The sequence below is a fragment of the Panthera pardus genome, unplaced genomic scaffold, assembly GCF_024362965.1.
Source record: "Panthera pardus isolate Hobbes unplaced genomic scaffold, ASM2436296v1 HiC_scaffold_8, whole genome shotgun sequence".
Lineage (NCBI taxonomy): Eukaryota > Metazoa > Chordata > Mammalia > Carnivora > Felidae > Panthera > Panthera pardus.
In genome coordinates this window covers 59236199-59253442 of record NW_026527013.1, presented here as the reverse complement: position 1 = coordinate 59253442, position 17244 = coordinate 59236199, and the positions used below count along the sequence as shown (strand labels likewise).

Genomic DNA, 17244 nt, shown 5'->3' with positions numbered 1-17244 from the left:
CTACAGACTTCAATACGTGTCTTTGAAAAATATGGACGTTTTCTCATATAACTATAGTATTGTCGTCTTGCCTCAGAGAATTAACATTGATTTCCCTGATCTCCTCAAAAATGCCTTTTCCCAGAGTTTTTGTTCGTGTTTGTTGCTAGTGTAAGTCAGGATCTGCTAGAGTTATACCGCACTAGAATTGGTTCTTAGGCTTTTAAGTCTTTTGTCACCCAGAATAGACACTACCCCCTTTTTTATGCCAGCGACTTGTTGCAAACACTCCTTAGGTTTGTATTCCCCTCTTTCTCCTTCATGGTGTTGAACTTGGCCCAGAGAGGGGAAGAGCCAACTGCGTACCTCGGTAAGAGGGGTGAAGTGATCATGTGGGAAGAAGGGCTAACCTCAGTGGTTAAGTCGCTGTTCACGGCTGTGGATTTATGTCACTCCCTCCATTACTGTTGCTAGGGTCCTTTTAAGCTCGGGCTCAATCAGTATCTCCTCTTGAAGTGGTTTCTGCACCGTTCCTGGCAGCAGTTGCATTAACATGCCGCACTTCCTGTGCCGTGGTTATTGTCTGTTGGTTTTCCCCCCGGCGCATTTAGTCTCCTAAATAGGTCCTTACGGCTTGAAGAGCCAGAAGTGCCTGTCCATCACGTATGCAGGTTACCACCTATCCCTGCTGGAAAAGACCCAGTTAAACAAATAATTTTAATGAAATAGGCACTCCATGGCCTCTCCTTTCCCTTTCCTTCTCGGCTCTTCCCTTACCAGCTTCGATCAGCTCGATTTGACTGGGTGAATGAATTCCTTTGGGCCCTCCTTCGGCCCTTGGCCACGGTGGTGGTGGGATACTGCAAATAGAATCCGAGATTGCCCTTTGGTCTCTCCCTGCTGGTGCTCTGCCCTCCCACTGCCCTGGTGACCAAGCCCTATCCTGGTTACTGAACTCATAGCTCCTGTTTTTTTGTCCTTCCACCACAATGGCGGCCCCTGGCTAATCTCTCTCTTGAACTGAAACCGTCACCTCCCCACTGGTATCCTTTTTACCAGACCCTTACCTATGATCTGGTATCTCCTTGTTGCAGGAAGACCATTTCTAAAGCCTGTCAACAACTCCCTGGTGCATTCAGGAGAAAGCTGGGATTCCTCAGCCTGGCCTGTAGGGCTCTGTGATCTGGGACTTGGCTGTGTGTGCACCTGGCATGCTCTCTGGCCACATGGCCTCTCTCCTGACATTAGGATCACCCTAGAGGCCTTCTGTGACCCCTTCCCTCTGCTCCTTCTGTGCAGGGCTACCACCTGAGCTAACTTACTATTTTGTCCCCAGAGCAAGCTCAGTGCCTGATGGACATAGATGCATGACATAGTGGCTCAGCAGTCAGGAGAGGTGACAGCCCAGAGCGGTCAGCAGTGCTTTGGGCTTTGGTACATAGAAGTAGGTGGCTGTGGTTGTCAGAGTGTAACTGCTTGTTGCTTGGTGCCAGCGGGGGAGCCAGAACCTCTCTGTTACAAAAACTCTGCCTTGGTGCATTGCATCATGGGAATGACCCAGTCATCTTCTCAGAGCTTATCGGGCTGTGGGGCAGCATTGCCTTTTAAAAAAATGCTTATACTTATTTCTTGAGTAGCACCTGTCCATAGTAGAGAAACCAAAAATTTCAGAAGAGCCCAAAGAATAAAACTAAATTTGCCACATCAGCACCCTGCCCACCTAGAGAGGTAATCATTAGCATCTTGGTGGACACTGCCGGAAGTTGTTTCTCTTACGGTGACATTGGTCGTGTTATAATACAGTTGACCCTTGAACCATACGGGTTTGACCTGCACGTGTTCACGTCATACACAGATTTTTTTACTGTATAGTACTGTAAATGTATTTTCCTTATGATTTTCTTAATATTTTCTTTTATTCTTACAATAAAGTAAGAATACGATAGATAATGCCTAGAATGTATAAAATATGTGTTAATCGACTGTGTTATCAGTAAGGCTTCTGGCCAACAGTAGGCTATTAGTAGTTAAGTGTTTGGGTAGTCACAAATTATATGTGGATTTTCACACATATGTGGAGAAAGGGTTGGGGGGGGTGCATCACTACCCTTAACCCCTGCGTGGTTCAGGGATCAGCTATATTTGCAAAAATGGGAACATAACCGTAATGCTGTTTAGTAACCATTTTAAAACTCAATCTGTTAGGAACCATTTTCCAACATCAAATCTGTTTCTACACTTAATTAGTTGTGTACTCCTCCTTCTTATGAATGCACCATAATCTACTCTTTCCTATCACTGCATTGCTGTATCGCCTTAGGCTAACCAAAGGCGGGGTGGTGTTCTTTGACCATCTTTATAGCTGCCTGAAGTCCGTTATTTTCTTTGGAAAAATATTTATATTTAGAATTGCAGATCCTGGGCCGTAGACTGTGTCCATCCCTCAGGCTTGGGGTTACGCCTTGCCAGATTGCCATGCAACGGAGATCGTAACAGTTCACGCTTCCTTCAGCAGCACATGATGGCGCCAGCCTCCCGGCCTTTCAACAACATTGGCCGTTTTCCTTTTGCTTTTTAAAATTAATTACAAATGTAATGCTTGTTTGCCAGAAGTTCAAGCATAATGAAAGCATGCAAAGTGTGGCCCCAACTCACCAGGAAGAACACTGGTCGGTGTGCTTGCAGCCACCCCCTGCCCGGGGAACTGTCAACCTTGTGTGTATGAAGAACCCAGACATGGATTGTTTTTACAGTTGGTGTCATAGTTTATTCTTCGCTAACTTGCTTCTTGCACCTAGCAGTAAATCTTAGACAATGTTGCACGTCACTTCCCTTAGTCCCCCCAGATCAGCTTGTTCCTTTAATGACAGCATTAGGGGATTGGCATTATTTATTTAACCGTTTTCCTGTTGGGTGGACATTTAGGGTTATTTTCAGCCTTTCACAATTAATTTTAATGAAGACATCCAAATTTATCTACAGAAATATATACTGACGAAATGGTCTGAGAATTTCCCTAACCCTAACCCAACCCTAACCCTAACCCAACCGTAACTCTGTGAGGTGGTAAACTTAAAAGCTCTCCCTTCCCCATTTCAGTAGCTTTTAAGTGTGTTCATTTGATGGGCAAAAATTGGCCTTTTGAATGTGTACTTTTTTAACCACTAATTAAATGATCATGTTCGTTGGTTTATGAAAGCCTGTTTCTGCACTGTAATCACTGTCAATTCCCCAGCCAAAGGGCTCTTACCTGATGCAGGATGTTTTCCCGTCGTCTCCTCAGCTGACGATTAGTTAGCCTGGGACTGGTCACCGCAGGTTGGAAAAGCGTAGGATTGGGGTTCACCCCTGGGTCTGACTCCTTACCTCAGCTCTTGCCAACTGTGTGACCGGAGGCAAATTGGTTCACTTTTATGAGTCTGGGTTCCTCATCCTCCTGGGACTGGTAACCACAGCCTGTTGGATTGTGGCAAAGGACTGAATGGGACAACCCTTGAATGTGCCTGTCACGGCATGTGCGGGTGTTCGCCGGGCTCCCTCCTGCTCAGATGGTCCGTGCCGTTCATGGACAGTTGTGGTTGTGCGTTATTCTGGAGTCTGCTCAGGTGTCCTGGGCGTACTGAGACCACGAGCCGGAGTAACAGCTGTCATAGAGCTGGCCGGGACCAGCCTGTGCGGTGTGCCAGAGAGGTGAGGACCAGCCTCCCCCTGTTTCCCTCCCCAGTGAAACTGTCACCCTGGTTCTCTCAGGCTTTCCTCCCAGGGGGCAGTCTAGTGGTTCTCCTTTTGGTAGGTTTTAGCTTGTCCCTGTCTCTGCGGGTCCTGGAACTGGAGCCAGCGTGCGAAGGTGATAGGGATGGGGTGGGATGGAGCTGTGCCATTTTGCCCCCACAACCCCCCTGAGGGGACATTCCCCCTGGTGGTACTGCCTGGGCTGCCTTTGGCCGTCTCACTTGAGTTCAGCTCCACTGGGCTTTGTGTGTGCTGCCGGGAAGCCACACTACCTTGTTCTGCATGCAAATGGCCAGTGGTTTGGGACCCAGGAACAGGACCTTAACCCCTGTCCCTGTTAATTTTCATCTAATTGGAGCGGACAGGGCCATTTTTAGCTTTTGAGATGTGTATGTATCCTGTTACCCGTACAACATACTGGGTCACCTCTGAACTTCATGTCATCAGCAGATTTGATCAATACACTGCCACTCCTTCCTTTAGTCATGGATAATGATGCTGAGTTGGAAGGAAGATGCCACACTCTATGGTCAACCATCTGTCCTCACTCTCCAGACTTTGCAGAATGGGAGTGCTACTCCAGGTCCCTTCTGCTGTTGGGTCCTCCCATGGGTGCAGCATGGGACAGAATCTCACTGACTCTGCGCAGTGTCCCAGTCACTGTAGGCAGTGTCCCCATCACTCTGGGCAGTGTCCCCATCACTCTGGGTGGTGTCCCATCACTCTAGGCAGTGTCCCCATCACTCTGGGTGGTACCCCTATCACTGTAGGCGGTGTCCCCATCATTCTGTGTGGTGTCCCCATCACTCTGGGCTGTGTCCCCTTCACTCTGGGTGGTGTCCCCATCACTGTAGGTGGTGTCTCCATCACTCTGGGTGGTGTCCCATCACTCTGGGCAGTGTCCCCATCACTCTGGGTGGTACCCCCATCACTCTAGGCGGTGTCCCCATCACTCTGGGTGGTGTCCCCATCAGTGTAGGCAGTGTCCCCGTCACTCTGGGTGGTGCCCCCATCACTCTAGGTGGTGTCCCCATCACTCTGGGTGGTGTCCCTATCAGTGTAGGCGGTATCCCCATCACTCTGGGTGGTGTCCCCATCACTGTAGGCAGTGTCCCCATCACTCTGGGCGGTGTCCCCATCACTCTGGGTGGTGTCCCCATCACTGTAGGCAGTGTCCCCATCACTCTGGGCGGTGTCCCCATCACTCTGGGTAGTGTCCCATCACTCTAGGTAGTGTCCCCATCACTCTGGGTGGTACCCCCATCACTGTAGGCAGTGTCCCCATCATTCTGTGTAGTGTCCCCATCACTCTGGGCAGTGTCCCCATCACTCTGGGTGGTGTCCCCATCACTGTAGGTGGTGTCCCCATCACTCTGGGTGGTGTCCCCATCACTGTAGGCAGTGTCCCCATCACTCTGGGTGGTGTCCCCATCACTGTAGGTGATGTCCCCATCACTCTGGGTGGTGTCCCCATCACTGTAGGCGGTTTCCCCATCACTCTGGGTGGTGTCCCCATCACTGTAGGTAGTGTCCCCATCACTCTGGGCAGTGTCCCCATCACTGTAGGTGGTGTCCCCATCACTCTGGGCAGTGTCCCCATCACTTTAGGTGGTGTCCCCATCACTGTTTGCGGTGTCCCTATCACTCTGGGCGGTGTCCCCATAACTCTAGGCAGTGTCTTCATCATTCTAGGTGGTGCCCCCCATGACTTTATGACAAGAGCGTGGAAGTGTGTCTGGATGGCTTGTTTCCCACCAGCCTCGGCTTCCTTCTGGAGTCTGCCACTTCCATTTCTGAGTACTTAGACTATAGAATTCTCTCAGGGATCTGTGTCTGGCTGACCAATCTGTAGTTTTCAAAAATCCACCTTTTCTCCTCTTTGCTAAATTGGACATTGTCTCGTCTTGGGCATCTTCTCATTTTCTCTGAGTTCTTGAGATTGCCAGCAACGAGCATGTCTCTTCTGTAAGTTAATTCAGAGCTGAGATGTGATTCATCTGGATCAGGAGATTTGAATTCATTTAGTGTGACTGGATGTTCTCTCACAATCTCTTCCCCGTCTTGCGTTTCAATTCCCTCATATCAGTGTTTGATTCACCCTTTTCAGCCTGAAGATTGTTCTCCTTGATAGAAAATGGGAGTTTATAGTTCTTTCTCTCCGTCATCTGTTAACTGAACACCTTTCACCCCAATATGGGCCTATCCCTTCTTGTTCCTATCGCTCCTGATCCAATTTTAAAAGCCCCTTTTTTGTCCTTAGCATTTTCCAAACGGCTCAGCTTGCCTGGGCCTCAGCTTTCCTGACCTCGTTCTTACAGGCTGGGCCGTTCCTTAGTTATTCCCCATGGGCTCTGCACCCTCCCTGCCCTGCTAGATGTGGTGACCCCACAGGTCACAGGCTCTCAAGGCTCCCATGCCGAGATGCACATGGCAGAAAGCCCCTCTGCCCCCAGCCAGGCACTGCCCTCCCTCCCAGGAGATCTGACATGCCCCTTGGAGCAGCGAGCAAGGGACGTGTCTTGATCTTTAGGTGCACTGGCCTGAGGACAGCTGTCAATCCCTTTCCCCTTTATTGAGATCATTCATGGTTGTGTTTCTCAGAAATGAGTTTTTAAAGACTCCGATCCCTCTTTAGCCTCCTCTCTTTATAGACCAGTGGTTTGTGACAGGGGTGATTTTGTCCTCCAGAGGACATTTGGTGATGTCTAGACATATTGCCTGTCAGGACTGGGGGAAGGTGCTATTGGCATTAGTGGGGAGATGGCTGGGATGCTGCTAACCACCGTGCAGTGCCTGGGACGGCCCCATGACAAGCGATCACCTGGCACCAACACACTGACAGTGCTGTGGTGGGAGACCCCGTTGTAGAGGAACTTTGTAGGCCTCAGTGTCACCCAGGATGACAATTACAGATTTCCCCTGGGGAGTCCTGGACCAGGCGGGGCTGCCTCGCCCAGGTGGGGCCCACAGCTTCAGCACATTAAGGAGCACACATAGGTGATTCTTAGACCTCCATTTGAGAAGCACTGTTTTAGGGTTTTGGGTAAGAGCCAGAAATTCATTAGAATCTTTCTTCCTGGTGGGAGGGCCCCAGGTGCTCCCATGTTTAGACCCTCCCCTTTTTGAGCCATTAGGAACTCTGAGATCACACAGTGCCTTCTCTCTGGGGGCTAGACTTAGGTCCGGCACCTTGTTTCTTTGGAGAGCCCAGGTTTTCATCCCTGTCTTCTAAAACCCAGGGACCAAGTGAGACACCCTCAAGCGGATAACAACCACAGATGCTGCCCCATCACCACTGACTCTTTCCCTGGGCGGTGACCCGCTTCAGGAGGGGTGCTACTAATCTCCCACTCGGTCCTCAGCTCGGTCCTTCCCTCCTTCATTCTAAAGTTGTATTTGTTTGGACGGGGGCTGCTCTCCCTCTCCCTTCTGGGCAGGAGTGACAGAAGTCTCTAATCCTGGGGCTGTTCTTCTTGCTTACTGGGACACAGCTGGTTGTAAACAGCCATGGCCATATGAGCCCCTCTGTGTACTTCCACTGGCTGGTTCCCCACACAGGGAACATTGTGGGTTGCAAAGCTTTTCAGGCTGCGGCGTGTTTAGGCTGTCAGAGACTGCTACCCGAGCCCCGTCATCTCCTCTGGATGAGAAACCGTGCTGGAGCTGGTACACGGCCACAGGCCTGCTTGCTCTCCCCGTGTCGCCTGAACAAGACCTGGTGATTGCTCAAGTGCGTTAAGTACAAGGTTTGTCTTTTTCCCTTTCTCTCCCTGCCTTGCTGCATCTGTTCTTTCTTTCGAGTCCATTTTTCACTGCATGCCTCACCGATATCTTCGGTGGTGTTGGCAGAGTGAGTGCTGAGGAGGGAAGACTTCATTGTCTGAGGTCAGAGAGACCTCGCGCGTACTCGCCTCCTGTCCTGCCTGGTGCTATTGATTCGGGGTGTGAGATGGCAGTTCGGCCGAGCGCTGGTTCAGGTTGGTCAGCCAGAGGAACCTAATCCGCAGGGCTGGGGCTGGCTGGCGCACGGCGATAAGACCCTGGTTGTCCATGCCGCTTTGCTGGCTCTGTGGTCCCTGGCAGCCATCACCGCCCAGCGGGTGGGATGGCTTCTCCCAGAGGACTGTGGCCTTGCCACCAGCTATACCGGCTTTTAGGTGCCATCTGTAGCTCTTCGTTGAGTGCATAGGAACCAGGCCCTTCACCTGAGGCTTTATGGAGTGGACACCGTCATTCCCACTGGACAGGTGAGGATTCAGGGCCTCAGGGACTATAAGCAGTCTGTACAGTGCTGCACAACCTCATAAATGGTGGAGGTGGGATTTACACTGAGGGCTGGCTCATTCTGGAATCTTTAGTCCGGCCTCCACTGTTCAGGCTGGGATTTGTTTAACTTTTTGAAGGGCGAAAAGATGTGGTTTCAGAAATGGAAATGGCCGTAGCCCGGCAGAAGCAACCAGGTCGCCGTGCCTGTTCTGCAGACCGTCCTCTCTACCACGTCCTGCACTTGGGAAGGGCTTGTCCGGGAGCTCGCCGCTGTCCTGGCCCGTCCCTCACAAGGCAGCCTGTGGAATGCAGCTCTCTGGTTTGCTGATGACCTGTGGTGATTATCTGCAGCTTTGTTCCCATCCTCAGGGTCAGTGAGCGTGCTCGTTGTCTTGCTGTACCTGCGAGAAGCCTTAGGAACAGAAGTGGGTCATGGATTTGGCAGGGAAAACTTCACAGAGTCAAAGGTCAGAGAGCTCGTGCAGGGTGCCAGCAGTACAGGACGGGCCAGGCGTGCGTGCCGGGAGCTGCACAAGGCCACCTGTGACCACACTTCCACATCAAGGGCTTCCCACCCCCTCAGAGTGCATATCTCTACACAAACCTCCTGCTTCCCCTGGATGTGCACGGTGAGCCACCTGCCCCCTGTGCTGGGAAATGTGAGGGCTGCTGGGCTCTTTATTCTCCCTGACTCTGTATTTCCCGCATTTAGTCCATTCCTGTGCTTCCTAAATAGTTAAAAATTGTCCTCTGCATCCCCAATGCCCCGTCATCTCTTACCTGCGAAAGCAGTCACCCCGGAAGTTCTCCTTGCCTTTAGTGGCAGTCTCCATAGTCTAGACTTCTTATTGCCACAAATTGACCCTACTAATCCCCTGCTCAAGATGTGGTCCTAACCATCCTTACAGACTGACCATCATGGTCCTGGGCACTCAGCCCTGAGCTGCCCTCTGCTCACAGCTCCCGCAGCCCCACCTCTTCCTCTCCCACCTGCAGCACTGGCCTGCAGGAGCTTTGGGCTACACCCGGTGCTTCTTCTTGGTTCTTGTCTGCAATGTGCTTCCCCCACTATCATCAGTATTCATCTCATCAGTTCTTCCATCCCCTGAAGGCAGCTCAACCATTTCCTGCTCCAGGAAGCCTCTCTGGATCCTCTTGGCAGAGCTATGTGTTTCCCAGCTTCTGTGCTGGCCACCACATCCCGGCATTGCCTTATCTCTTGCCCTCGTTTGAGCTCCCGGTCAGGAAGTGATTCTTATTCCCACATCACGACACCCATATCCAGAATCCAGAGCAGGCAAAAAGGGGGAGGAGAGGGGTACTCTGTAGAACAGTCCCTCCCACCCCAGCACTGGTCCTGGAGGAACCTGACGGCCCTTCCCCACAAGGGAGCCGGCCCTTCCGAGGGAAGGGCTTCTGGCCTGCTCATCATTGGCAACTCAGCTCTTCACTTGACACCTGCACCTGCGGCCTCAACGCCTGTGGGGGAAGGTGCAGGCGCACGGCTCCTGCCGCATCTGAAAGTGACATCAGACCCTCCCCTTGGACACTGAGAACCCCAGTGATGACTCAGGGAAAGCATTCCAGTTTTTATAGGATTTAGAACCTCCAGGGCTTGTAGGTGAGGGCTCTTAATGGCATCACGCCTTGTGCAGTTTTAAATGAACCAAAATCAGTTTAGAGGTGTTTCAGTTGTTCTTAGAAGCCTAAAGTCCTGGAGTTGGAACTCAAGCACAGGGCGGTTATGTTATTTACCCATGTTAAACAGCTCATGAAAGGTCTTCGAAAAACAGCATTTCATATTTTGCTTGAATTCACGCACTGTCTCACCACAATAATTTCACCACGCAAACCTGTAGGATTCTGCGCTTTCTGCTCTTCTCCTGGGAGGAATATAGGTCGTTTCATTGTCTCCTGTTACAATGGTCAGACTCGGCACATATTTTGGATACGCTAGTAGCATCTGAGGAGAATGCCAGCTAGGGGCAGAATAAATAGAACATGTCGTAGAATCTGCTAGTTCACTCCCGGTTGTTGGTTCTTAGCTGGTGACGTTGCCTAACCCAGACTGATGGTACTTGCAGGATAACCTACTCTGTGTCAGTCACTGTGTGGGCGCTTGGAAGGGTTAGGCCATGCAGCCTGCTCCTTTGTAGATGCTCAGTAAACGTTTGCGGTGTGCCTCCCGAGCAAATGAAAGAGAGCTCTCAGCCACCTCTGAGGGAAACCTGCTTTCTCATCAAGTTTTCACCAACCCCAGGATCTGGAAGCACACATAACTGCCATTGTGAGTGGGAGGCGCCTGGAAAGGGGCCTGGTGGGTTCAAGTGATACAGAAGCCACAGCAGAGGTATCTGGGAGTAGAGTTAGTGTGAAGGCTTCTGAGTCTAGTTAGAAGAAACTGAGCTCAATTGCCAAGACCCGGGATGTTTGCCCGTACGTGGGAACTGTGTATGAGGTAACAGATTAGTCTGCCAGAGCTGTGACAGTGTTGTGTTGTCATTTCTGGTATTTGTATTTTGTGACATTTAAAAAAGTGTGGTGAAGTATAATTGTTAACATGTTGTGTTTTGTCAGCAGTGTTTTATTGAAAATATCGTGCTTCCCTCATGAATATGTGATCTTAAAAATGTAGGCAGCTCCTTTAAATGTGGTATTAATTATGTCCTGTGACCACGTCCCCCCTAGTGTACTGGAATATGCATTGGAAACTGGGATTCGCTTCACAGGAATTCATTTTATAGCAAACCCTGACAGAATACGTTTATTCCATTAAGGTAAACACCCCTGTTTTCTTTTAGATCGACTCCAATATGTTCGTGATTGAAGGGAGAGTAAGGATTATGAGGAAAGCTGCATCAGTAGAATTTAAAGAAGGAAAGCAGACCCACGACTCAACAAACGAAGGAATGTGAAGGGTACATGGAGTCAGGGAGGCATCCGAAGGGCTTCTTATAGGAGGGGCATCCACGTGATGAAGATTTTAAGTCGCTGGGCTAGAACAGTCAACTGCTGACTGGGATTCTGAGGCCAAAATCAAGCCTCTGCTTAAATAAGAAAAAGAGGTAGAAATGTATGAATTTCCTTAGTTTTCTTTAAAAAAATTTTTTTTGAAGTTTGTTTTGAAAGAGATAGTGAAAGCACGAGTGGGGGAAGAACAGACAGAGAGGGAGAGAGAGAATCCCAAGCAGGCTCCATACTTGCTGTCAGTGCAGAGCTCGATGTAGGGCTCAAACTCACGAACCATGAGATCATGACCTGAGCAGAAACCAAGAGTCAGACGCTGAACTGACTGAGCCCCCCCAGGTGCCCCTGAATCTCCTTAGTTTTCAAAAAGAAACTCCGGAAGGGTAAATCAGAAACTAATGAGATCGTTACCCATAGCGGGTGAATGGAAATGGGCCAGGAAGACGGAAGGGGATGTGACGTCTCCGAATGTGCCTTTTATGTATAGTCGACTTGTGAACCATAGTAGTGTGTTGCTTCTTTGACAATTGCATAAACAAAGATGGAGTGAAAAATTAATAACGACAGAAATAAATGAACCTGGCTGTCTATCAGGTAGATGCCACTCCACACAGAGGAACAGTGTTAATTTGAGGGGACTTGTAGTGTGGACAAGATGGCTAGACTCATTTCTCCTTGCTCCTTCTCACTAGGTACAATTATGCACTCTTAAATAAATGGAGAGGCAACCATGGGAGAAGTCTGAAAGCTAGGGAGAGGAAGGGACACTGGCTAGGGACTCTTGGACTAGAGGGTCAACACAGCAGCCTAGGTGTCCCCTGATTGCCCCACCCAGTGACAGAGAACAACCCAAGGTCAGTATCTTCAGCCCCTAACCTGTGGCAGACAACTGCCCAGGTAGGCTTATCGTTTCACCAGATTGGCAGGGAGTCCTGTCAGCCATACTGGATAGGCCCACTGGCCTCAGTGAGGGAGACCAAGCAGGAGTACCACTGATGAGTGGCCCCAGGAAGCACTCTCCTTCCTTATGGGCCAGAGACCCTCTTCTTCCACCCAGAGACCCCAGTGGTTCAACAGCACCAGCAGGGGCATCCTGCCACAAGTGGCCCAGACTGGGAGCACTCTTTGTCCAGTCAGTCAAAATCTCCTTTCCCCTACCTGGAGATGCCAGGTTGCTAGGAAGTCCTGGTCTGGGAAGCATTCTTTGTCCTGTGGACCAGAGAATCCTTTCTCCCACCTAGAGACACTGGCAGCCTGCTGGAACCAGCAGGGGACATCCTGCCACAAGTTACTGGAGCAGTGGTCCTTGTGTACTGTAGGTCAGAGACTTTCTTCCACCACCTGGAGACCCCGAGAGGCCTGACGCTGTCAGGACAGATCCCTGGCTGGTGAGGAAATAAGACAAGGAAGTACCGGCCAGGAATGGCAACCAGTGGGTGTCAAGGAAGTACTCTTTGTCCTCACAGCCTGGGAGAGGCACTTTCTGCCCCCACAGGCAACACCAGCAGGGATCAATGAGAGCCCCTCTGGCCTCTGATGAAGCAAGAAGACCAGAATAGCACAATAAAGGCTCTGATTCAAGAAGCTGAGCAAATTCCAAAGAAGACAAATCTAAAGAAATACACACCTAGAGCGATAATGATGAAACTTGTAAAAAGTGAGGACAGAAGAATCTTGAAAGCAATCAGAGAAAACCAATGTATTCCTTACAAGGTAACACCAGTTTGAATGACAGTGGAGTCTCATTTAAAGCTATGAAGCCAGAAGCAAGTGGCATATTTTTCAAGTACTGAAAGAAAAAAAATTCATAACCATGATTTCTATACCTGGAAAAACTATCCTTTATAATGAAGAGAAAATAAAGACATTCTCAGATTACAGAAGACCAAGAGAGTTTGTTGCCAGCCAATCTACCCATAAAGAATGGCTAAATTTGGGCTCTTGGCTGGCTCAATTGGCAGAGTGTGCAACCCTTGGTCTCAGGGTTGTGAGTTCAAACCCCATGTTGGGTGTAGAGATTGCTTAAAAATCTTAAAAAAAGAATGGCTAAAGTAAGTTCTTCAAACAGAAATAAAATGATAAAAGAAATAATCTTGGAACATAAACAAGAAAGAACAATGGAAAAAACAAAACTATGGATAGATACAGTAGATTATCCTTCTCGTGAGTTTTTAAAATCACATTTGATGGTTGAAACAAAAAATTAACACCATCTGATGTGAGGCAAATGTATGTAGAAGAAATATGCTCAAACCTAAGGTGTTAAAAAGAACCTACATGGAAGTAAGGCTTCCATGCCATATTGTAAATTGTAGAGCATTGATACCTGTAGATTATGGTAAGTTACATGTGTACATTATAATGCTCAGTGTAACCACTAAGGGAATTTTAGGAAGCAATATACTCAAAAGCACTATTAGTAAATCAACATGGAATCCTATGAAATGTTTAACCCATAGGGAGGCAAGAAAAGAAATGGAGAATGAGAAACAGCGGACAATCAGAAAACATAATGTAGTGACTTAAGCTTTAACATGGCAATTACTTAAGCTTTAAGTAGTCATAAGTAGCACTACTTAAGGTTTCAGTAGACCTAAGCTTTCATGTGGCAATAATAACCTTAAAGGTAAAAAGTTTAAATATACCAATTGAAAGGCAGAGGATTCCAGAATAGATTTCACACACACACACACACACACACACGGCTGTGTATTAGAAATGCAGTGACATAGGCTGAAAGTAAATGTGTAGAAAAAAAGATATGTCATAGAAACATTGATCCACAAAACGTTGGAGTGGCTATATTAATATCAAATAAAGTACTTAAGAACCAAGAAAATTTCTGGACGCAAGGAAGGACATGATATGAGGGTAAAAGGATTGCTTTGCCAAGAAGATATAGCAATCCTAAATGTATATGCACCAAAGAACAGAATCTTAAAATACATGAAGCAAAAACTGTAGGTCTGAAAGGAGAAATACACAAGCTTAAAATAATGGTAGGGAGAACATCAGACTTCAAATGATAGAAGTACTAAACAAAATCATCAAAGATGTAAAATTCCTAAACGACGCAACTAACCAATAGAATCTAATTGACATACAAAGAACACTCCAATGATCACAGAATGCGTATTTTTTTCAAGCACGTATGGAACCAAGACTATATCGGAGGCCATAAAACAAATGTTAACGAGCTTAAAAGAATTAAAATCAGCATATCAAAATATGCAGGATATAGTTTAAGTAGGTAAAAGGGAAATTCACAGCAGTGAATACTTACATTAGAAAAGAAGAAAAGTTTCAAATTAAAGGTTTTATCTCAAGAAACTAGAAGAAGAATAAAATAAAGCCAAAGCAAGCAGAAGGAAGGAAATAATAAAGAACAGAAATCAATGTAACTGAAACAGGAAAACAGTAGAGAGAATTAATGAAAGAAAAAGCTGGTTCTTGGAAAAAAAATTAATAAAATTAATAAACGGCCAGCAAGACTGACAAAAATAAAGAGAGAAGACGTGAATCACCAGTATCGGAGAGACAGGTTACATCCCTGCAGACTCCAACACAGCCATTAGAAGAGAATAAGGTAATACTACAGACCCCTTTATGCTCATAAATTTGACAACACAGAAGAAATGTACCAGTTCCTGGAAAACCACAAACTACTAAAACAACCAGGATGAAATTGATAACCTGAATAGTTCTATAACCACTCAAGGAATTAACTTCATGAATTTGAAACCTTAGAAAAAGAAAATTCCATGCCCAAGTTGTTTCTCTGGAGATTTCTACCAAAAAGTTAAAGAAAAATTAAAACCAAATTTACATATTCTTTTCCAGAAGAGAGACCAGTATTACTTTGACAAATAGTATTACCAAACCAAAAATAAAAGGAAACTATATCTGTCATGAACATAGACACAAAAATCCTCAAAATATTTGCAAACCAAATATATAACACATATATAATATTGTTTATTTAAACAATATAACATTGTTATATTTGTGTGTGTGTATACATATATATGTATATATGTGTATATATGTACATATATGTATATATATATACACACATACATGTGTATGTATATATATATATATATGTATATAGAAAGGTACATGACAAAAATCAGTACCCTTTATGATAAAAACTCTCAGAAAATTAGGAATAGAAAGGAACTACCTTAACTTGTTAAGAAGAGCATGTACCAAAAAACCCTATATCTAACATCTTATATAATGATGAGATAGTGAATGCTTTGACCCTAAGATCAGGAACAAGGCAAGGATATTTGCTTTCACTACTTTTACTTAAACACAGCCTGGAGTTAAGCCACTGGTAAGACACTAACCACTGCAGTAAGACAAGAAAAATAAATTAAAGCCATGTGGATTAGAAAGGAAAAAATAAGCTGTGCTTATGTGCATGCAGACATGGTCATCTACATAGAAAATCCTAAGGAGCTCTAAACACACACACACACACACACACACACACACACACACACAAATAACAAAACCTCCTAGAACTAATAAGTGAGTTTATCAAGGTCACAAGACAACAGACAAAAATTAATTGCATTACAGATTCCTGTATGCTAACAACATCTGGAAACTGAAATTAAAACCACCATGCACCATGATGCATAAAGGGAAAAAAGGATACAGTGGACCTCATCAAAATTTTAAACTTTTATTCTGTGAAAGAGTCTGTAAAAAGATGAAAAGAGAAACTACAGACTGGGAGAAGATATTTGCAAACCATATAGCAAAGACAGGACTGGTATCTAGAAAAATAAGGAACTTTCAAACTGTACCAGCTAAATAAATAAATAAAAAACAATCCAATTAGGAAAATTAACCAAGGGGATATACAGATGGCAAATAAGCACATGAAAAGACATTCAGCATCATTAGCCACTAGAGATATGCCAATTAAACTCACAATTTGATATCACTACTTACCTATCAAGATAGCTAAAATTAAAAATTGTGTCAACACCAAATGCTGATGAGTATGTGGAAAAACTAGGTCACTCATGCATTGTTGGTGGGAATGTAAAATAGTACAACTGCTCTGGAAATAGTTTGGCAGTTTCTTATAAAACTAAGCTTGCAGTTACCGTAAAACCCTGTGATTACACTCTTTGGCATTTATCCCGGAGAAGCAAAAACAACATTTATACAAAGTGAATGCTAATCGAAGCTTTATTCATGATAACCAAAAGCTGGAGTCAACCCAGATACTCTTCAACAGGTGAATCATAAACAAAGGTGGTATGTCCATACGTAGAATACTACTTGGCAATAAAAGATACAAAGATGAATCTTGGATGAATCTCTAGGGAATTAGGTTGAGTAAACAAAGCCCAGTTCACATGGTTAAATATCGTGTGATTCCATTTCTATAACATGTTTGAAATGAAAAAATTATAGAGTTGGAGAACAGGTTAGTGGTTGCCAGGGGTCAGGGAAATCGGAGGTGGGTGTAGAAGAGAAGAAGGGGAGTGTGGTTATAAAACATGGAAAACAGTGGCCCCGGGTGATGGCGGCACCGTGGAACTTATGCGTGTGATAGAATTGCATAGAACTGGATATGCACAAATGAGTGCATATAAAACTAGTGAAATCTGAGTAAGACTACTGGATTACATCAGTGTCACTTTCCTGGTTGCGATGTTGTCCAATAGTGATTCAGGGTGTTCACACTGGGAGAAACTGGGTGAAGAGCTAAATGGATTTTTCTGTATTATTACCAACTTCTGCCTATAAATCTATAATTATCTCAGAATAAACCATTTAATTATGAATAAAGCGGGGTAACTTTTAAATAGAGTACTCTGTTCATCCTCAATGAAGTGTATTCTAAGGAAGAAGAGAAATCTTGAACTTCAGGTAGTAGGTTTGTTTTCAGCAGAATTGGTGTGGCAGTTCCAAACTGTTTTATTTGCATCACAGGACTGAACAAATGAGCATTGATGTTATGAGGAACTAGAGTTCTCCCTGGAGGAGAAGGAGGTGCAAACATGGGACGGGGGAGGACAGTTAGAGCCCTGTGGTATTGCTTTGAAATTAGAGGAATTAGCACAAACCCATGGTTTTAAAGAAATGCATTCTTCTTAGCTCTGTTCCCTGAGAGAACCCCGAAAATAAAGACACCTCAGTAAGCACTCCTTTTTCCTAGACCTTGATTTCTAAATAACTGTTTCTAACTGAAAGGAACCAGCATCCCCTGAAAATGGGCTGTTCCAAGAATGGAGCAGGGTGTTGACAAGCTGAGCCTAGAACATCTTACTTTGT

The 17244-nt window shown here is 46.1% G+C and overlaps 1 protein-coding gene across 4 annotated transcripts in view; it reads left to right on the top strand.

Moving 5' to 3' along the window:
- CHCHD6 (coiled-coil-helix-coiled-coil-helix domain containing 6) overlaps nucleotides 1-17244 on the top strand; it is a 249528-nt gene that overhangs the window by 143066 nt on the left and 89218 nt on the right. Inside the window, exon 6 of one of the 4 annotated variants that reach the window (XM_019430968.2) lies at nucleotides 10779-10908. The exons of the other annotated variants lie outside the window; for them this stretch is intronic. Coding sequence (XP_019286513.1) covers nucleotides 10779-10892 — 114 coding nt within the window. The 3' untranslated portion in view covers nucleotides 10893-10908. Of the gene's footprint in view, nucleotides 1-10778; nucleotides 10909-17244 lie in introns of those variants that run through there. 4 annotated transcript variants of the gene reach the window in all.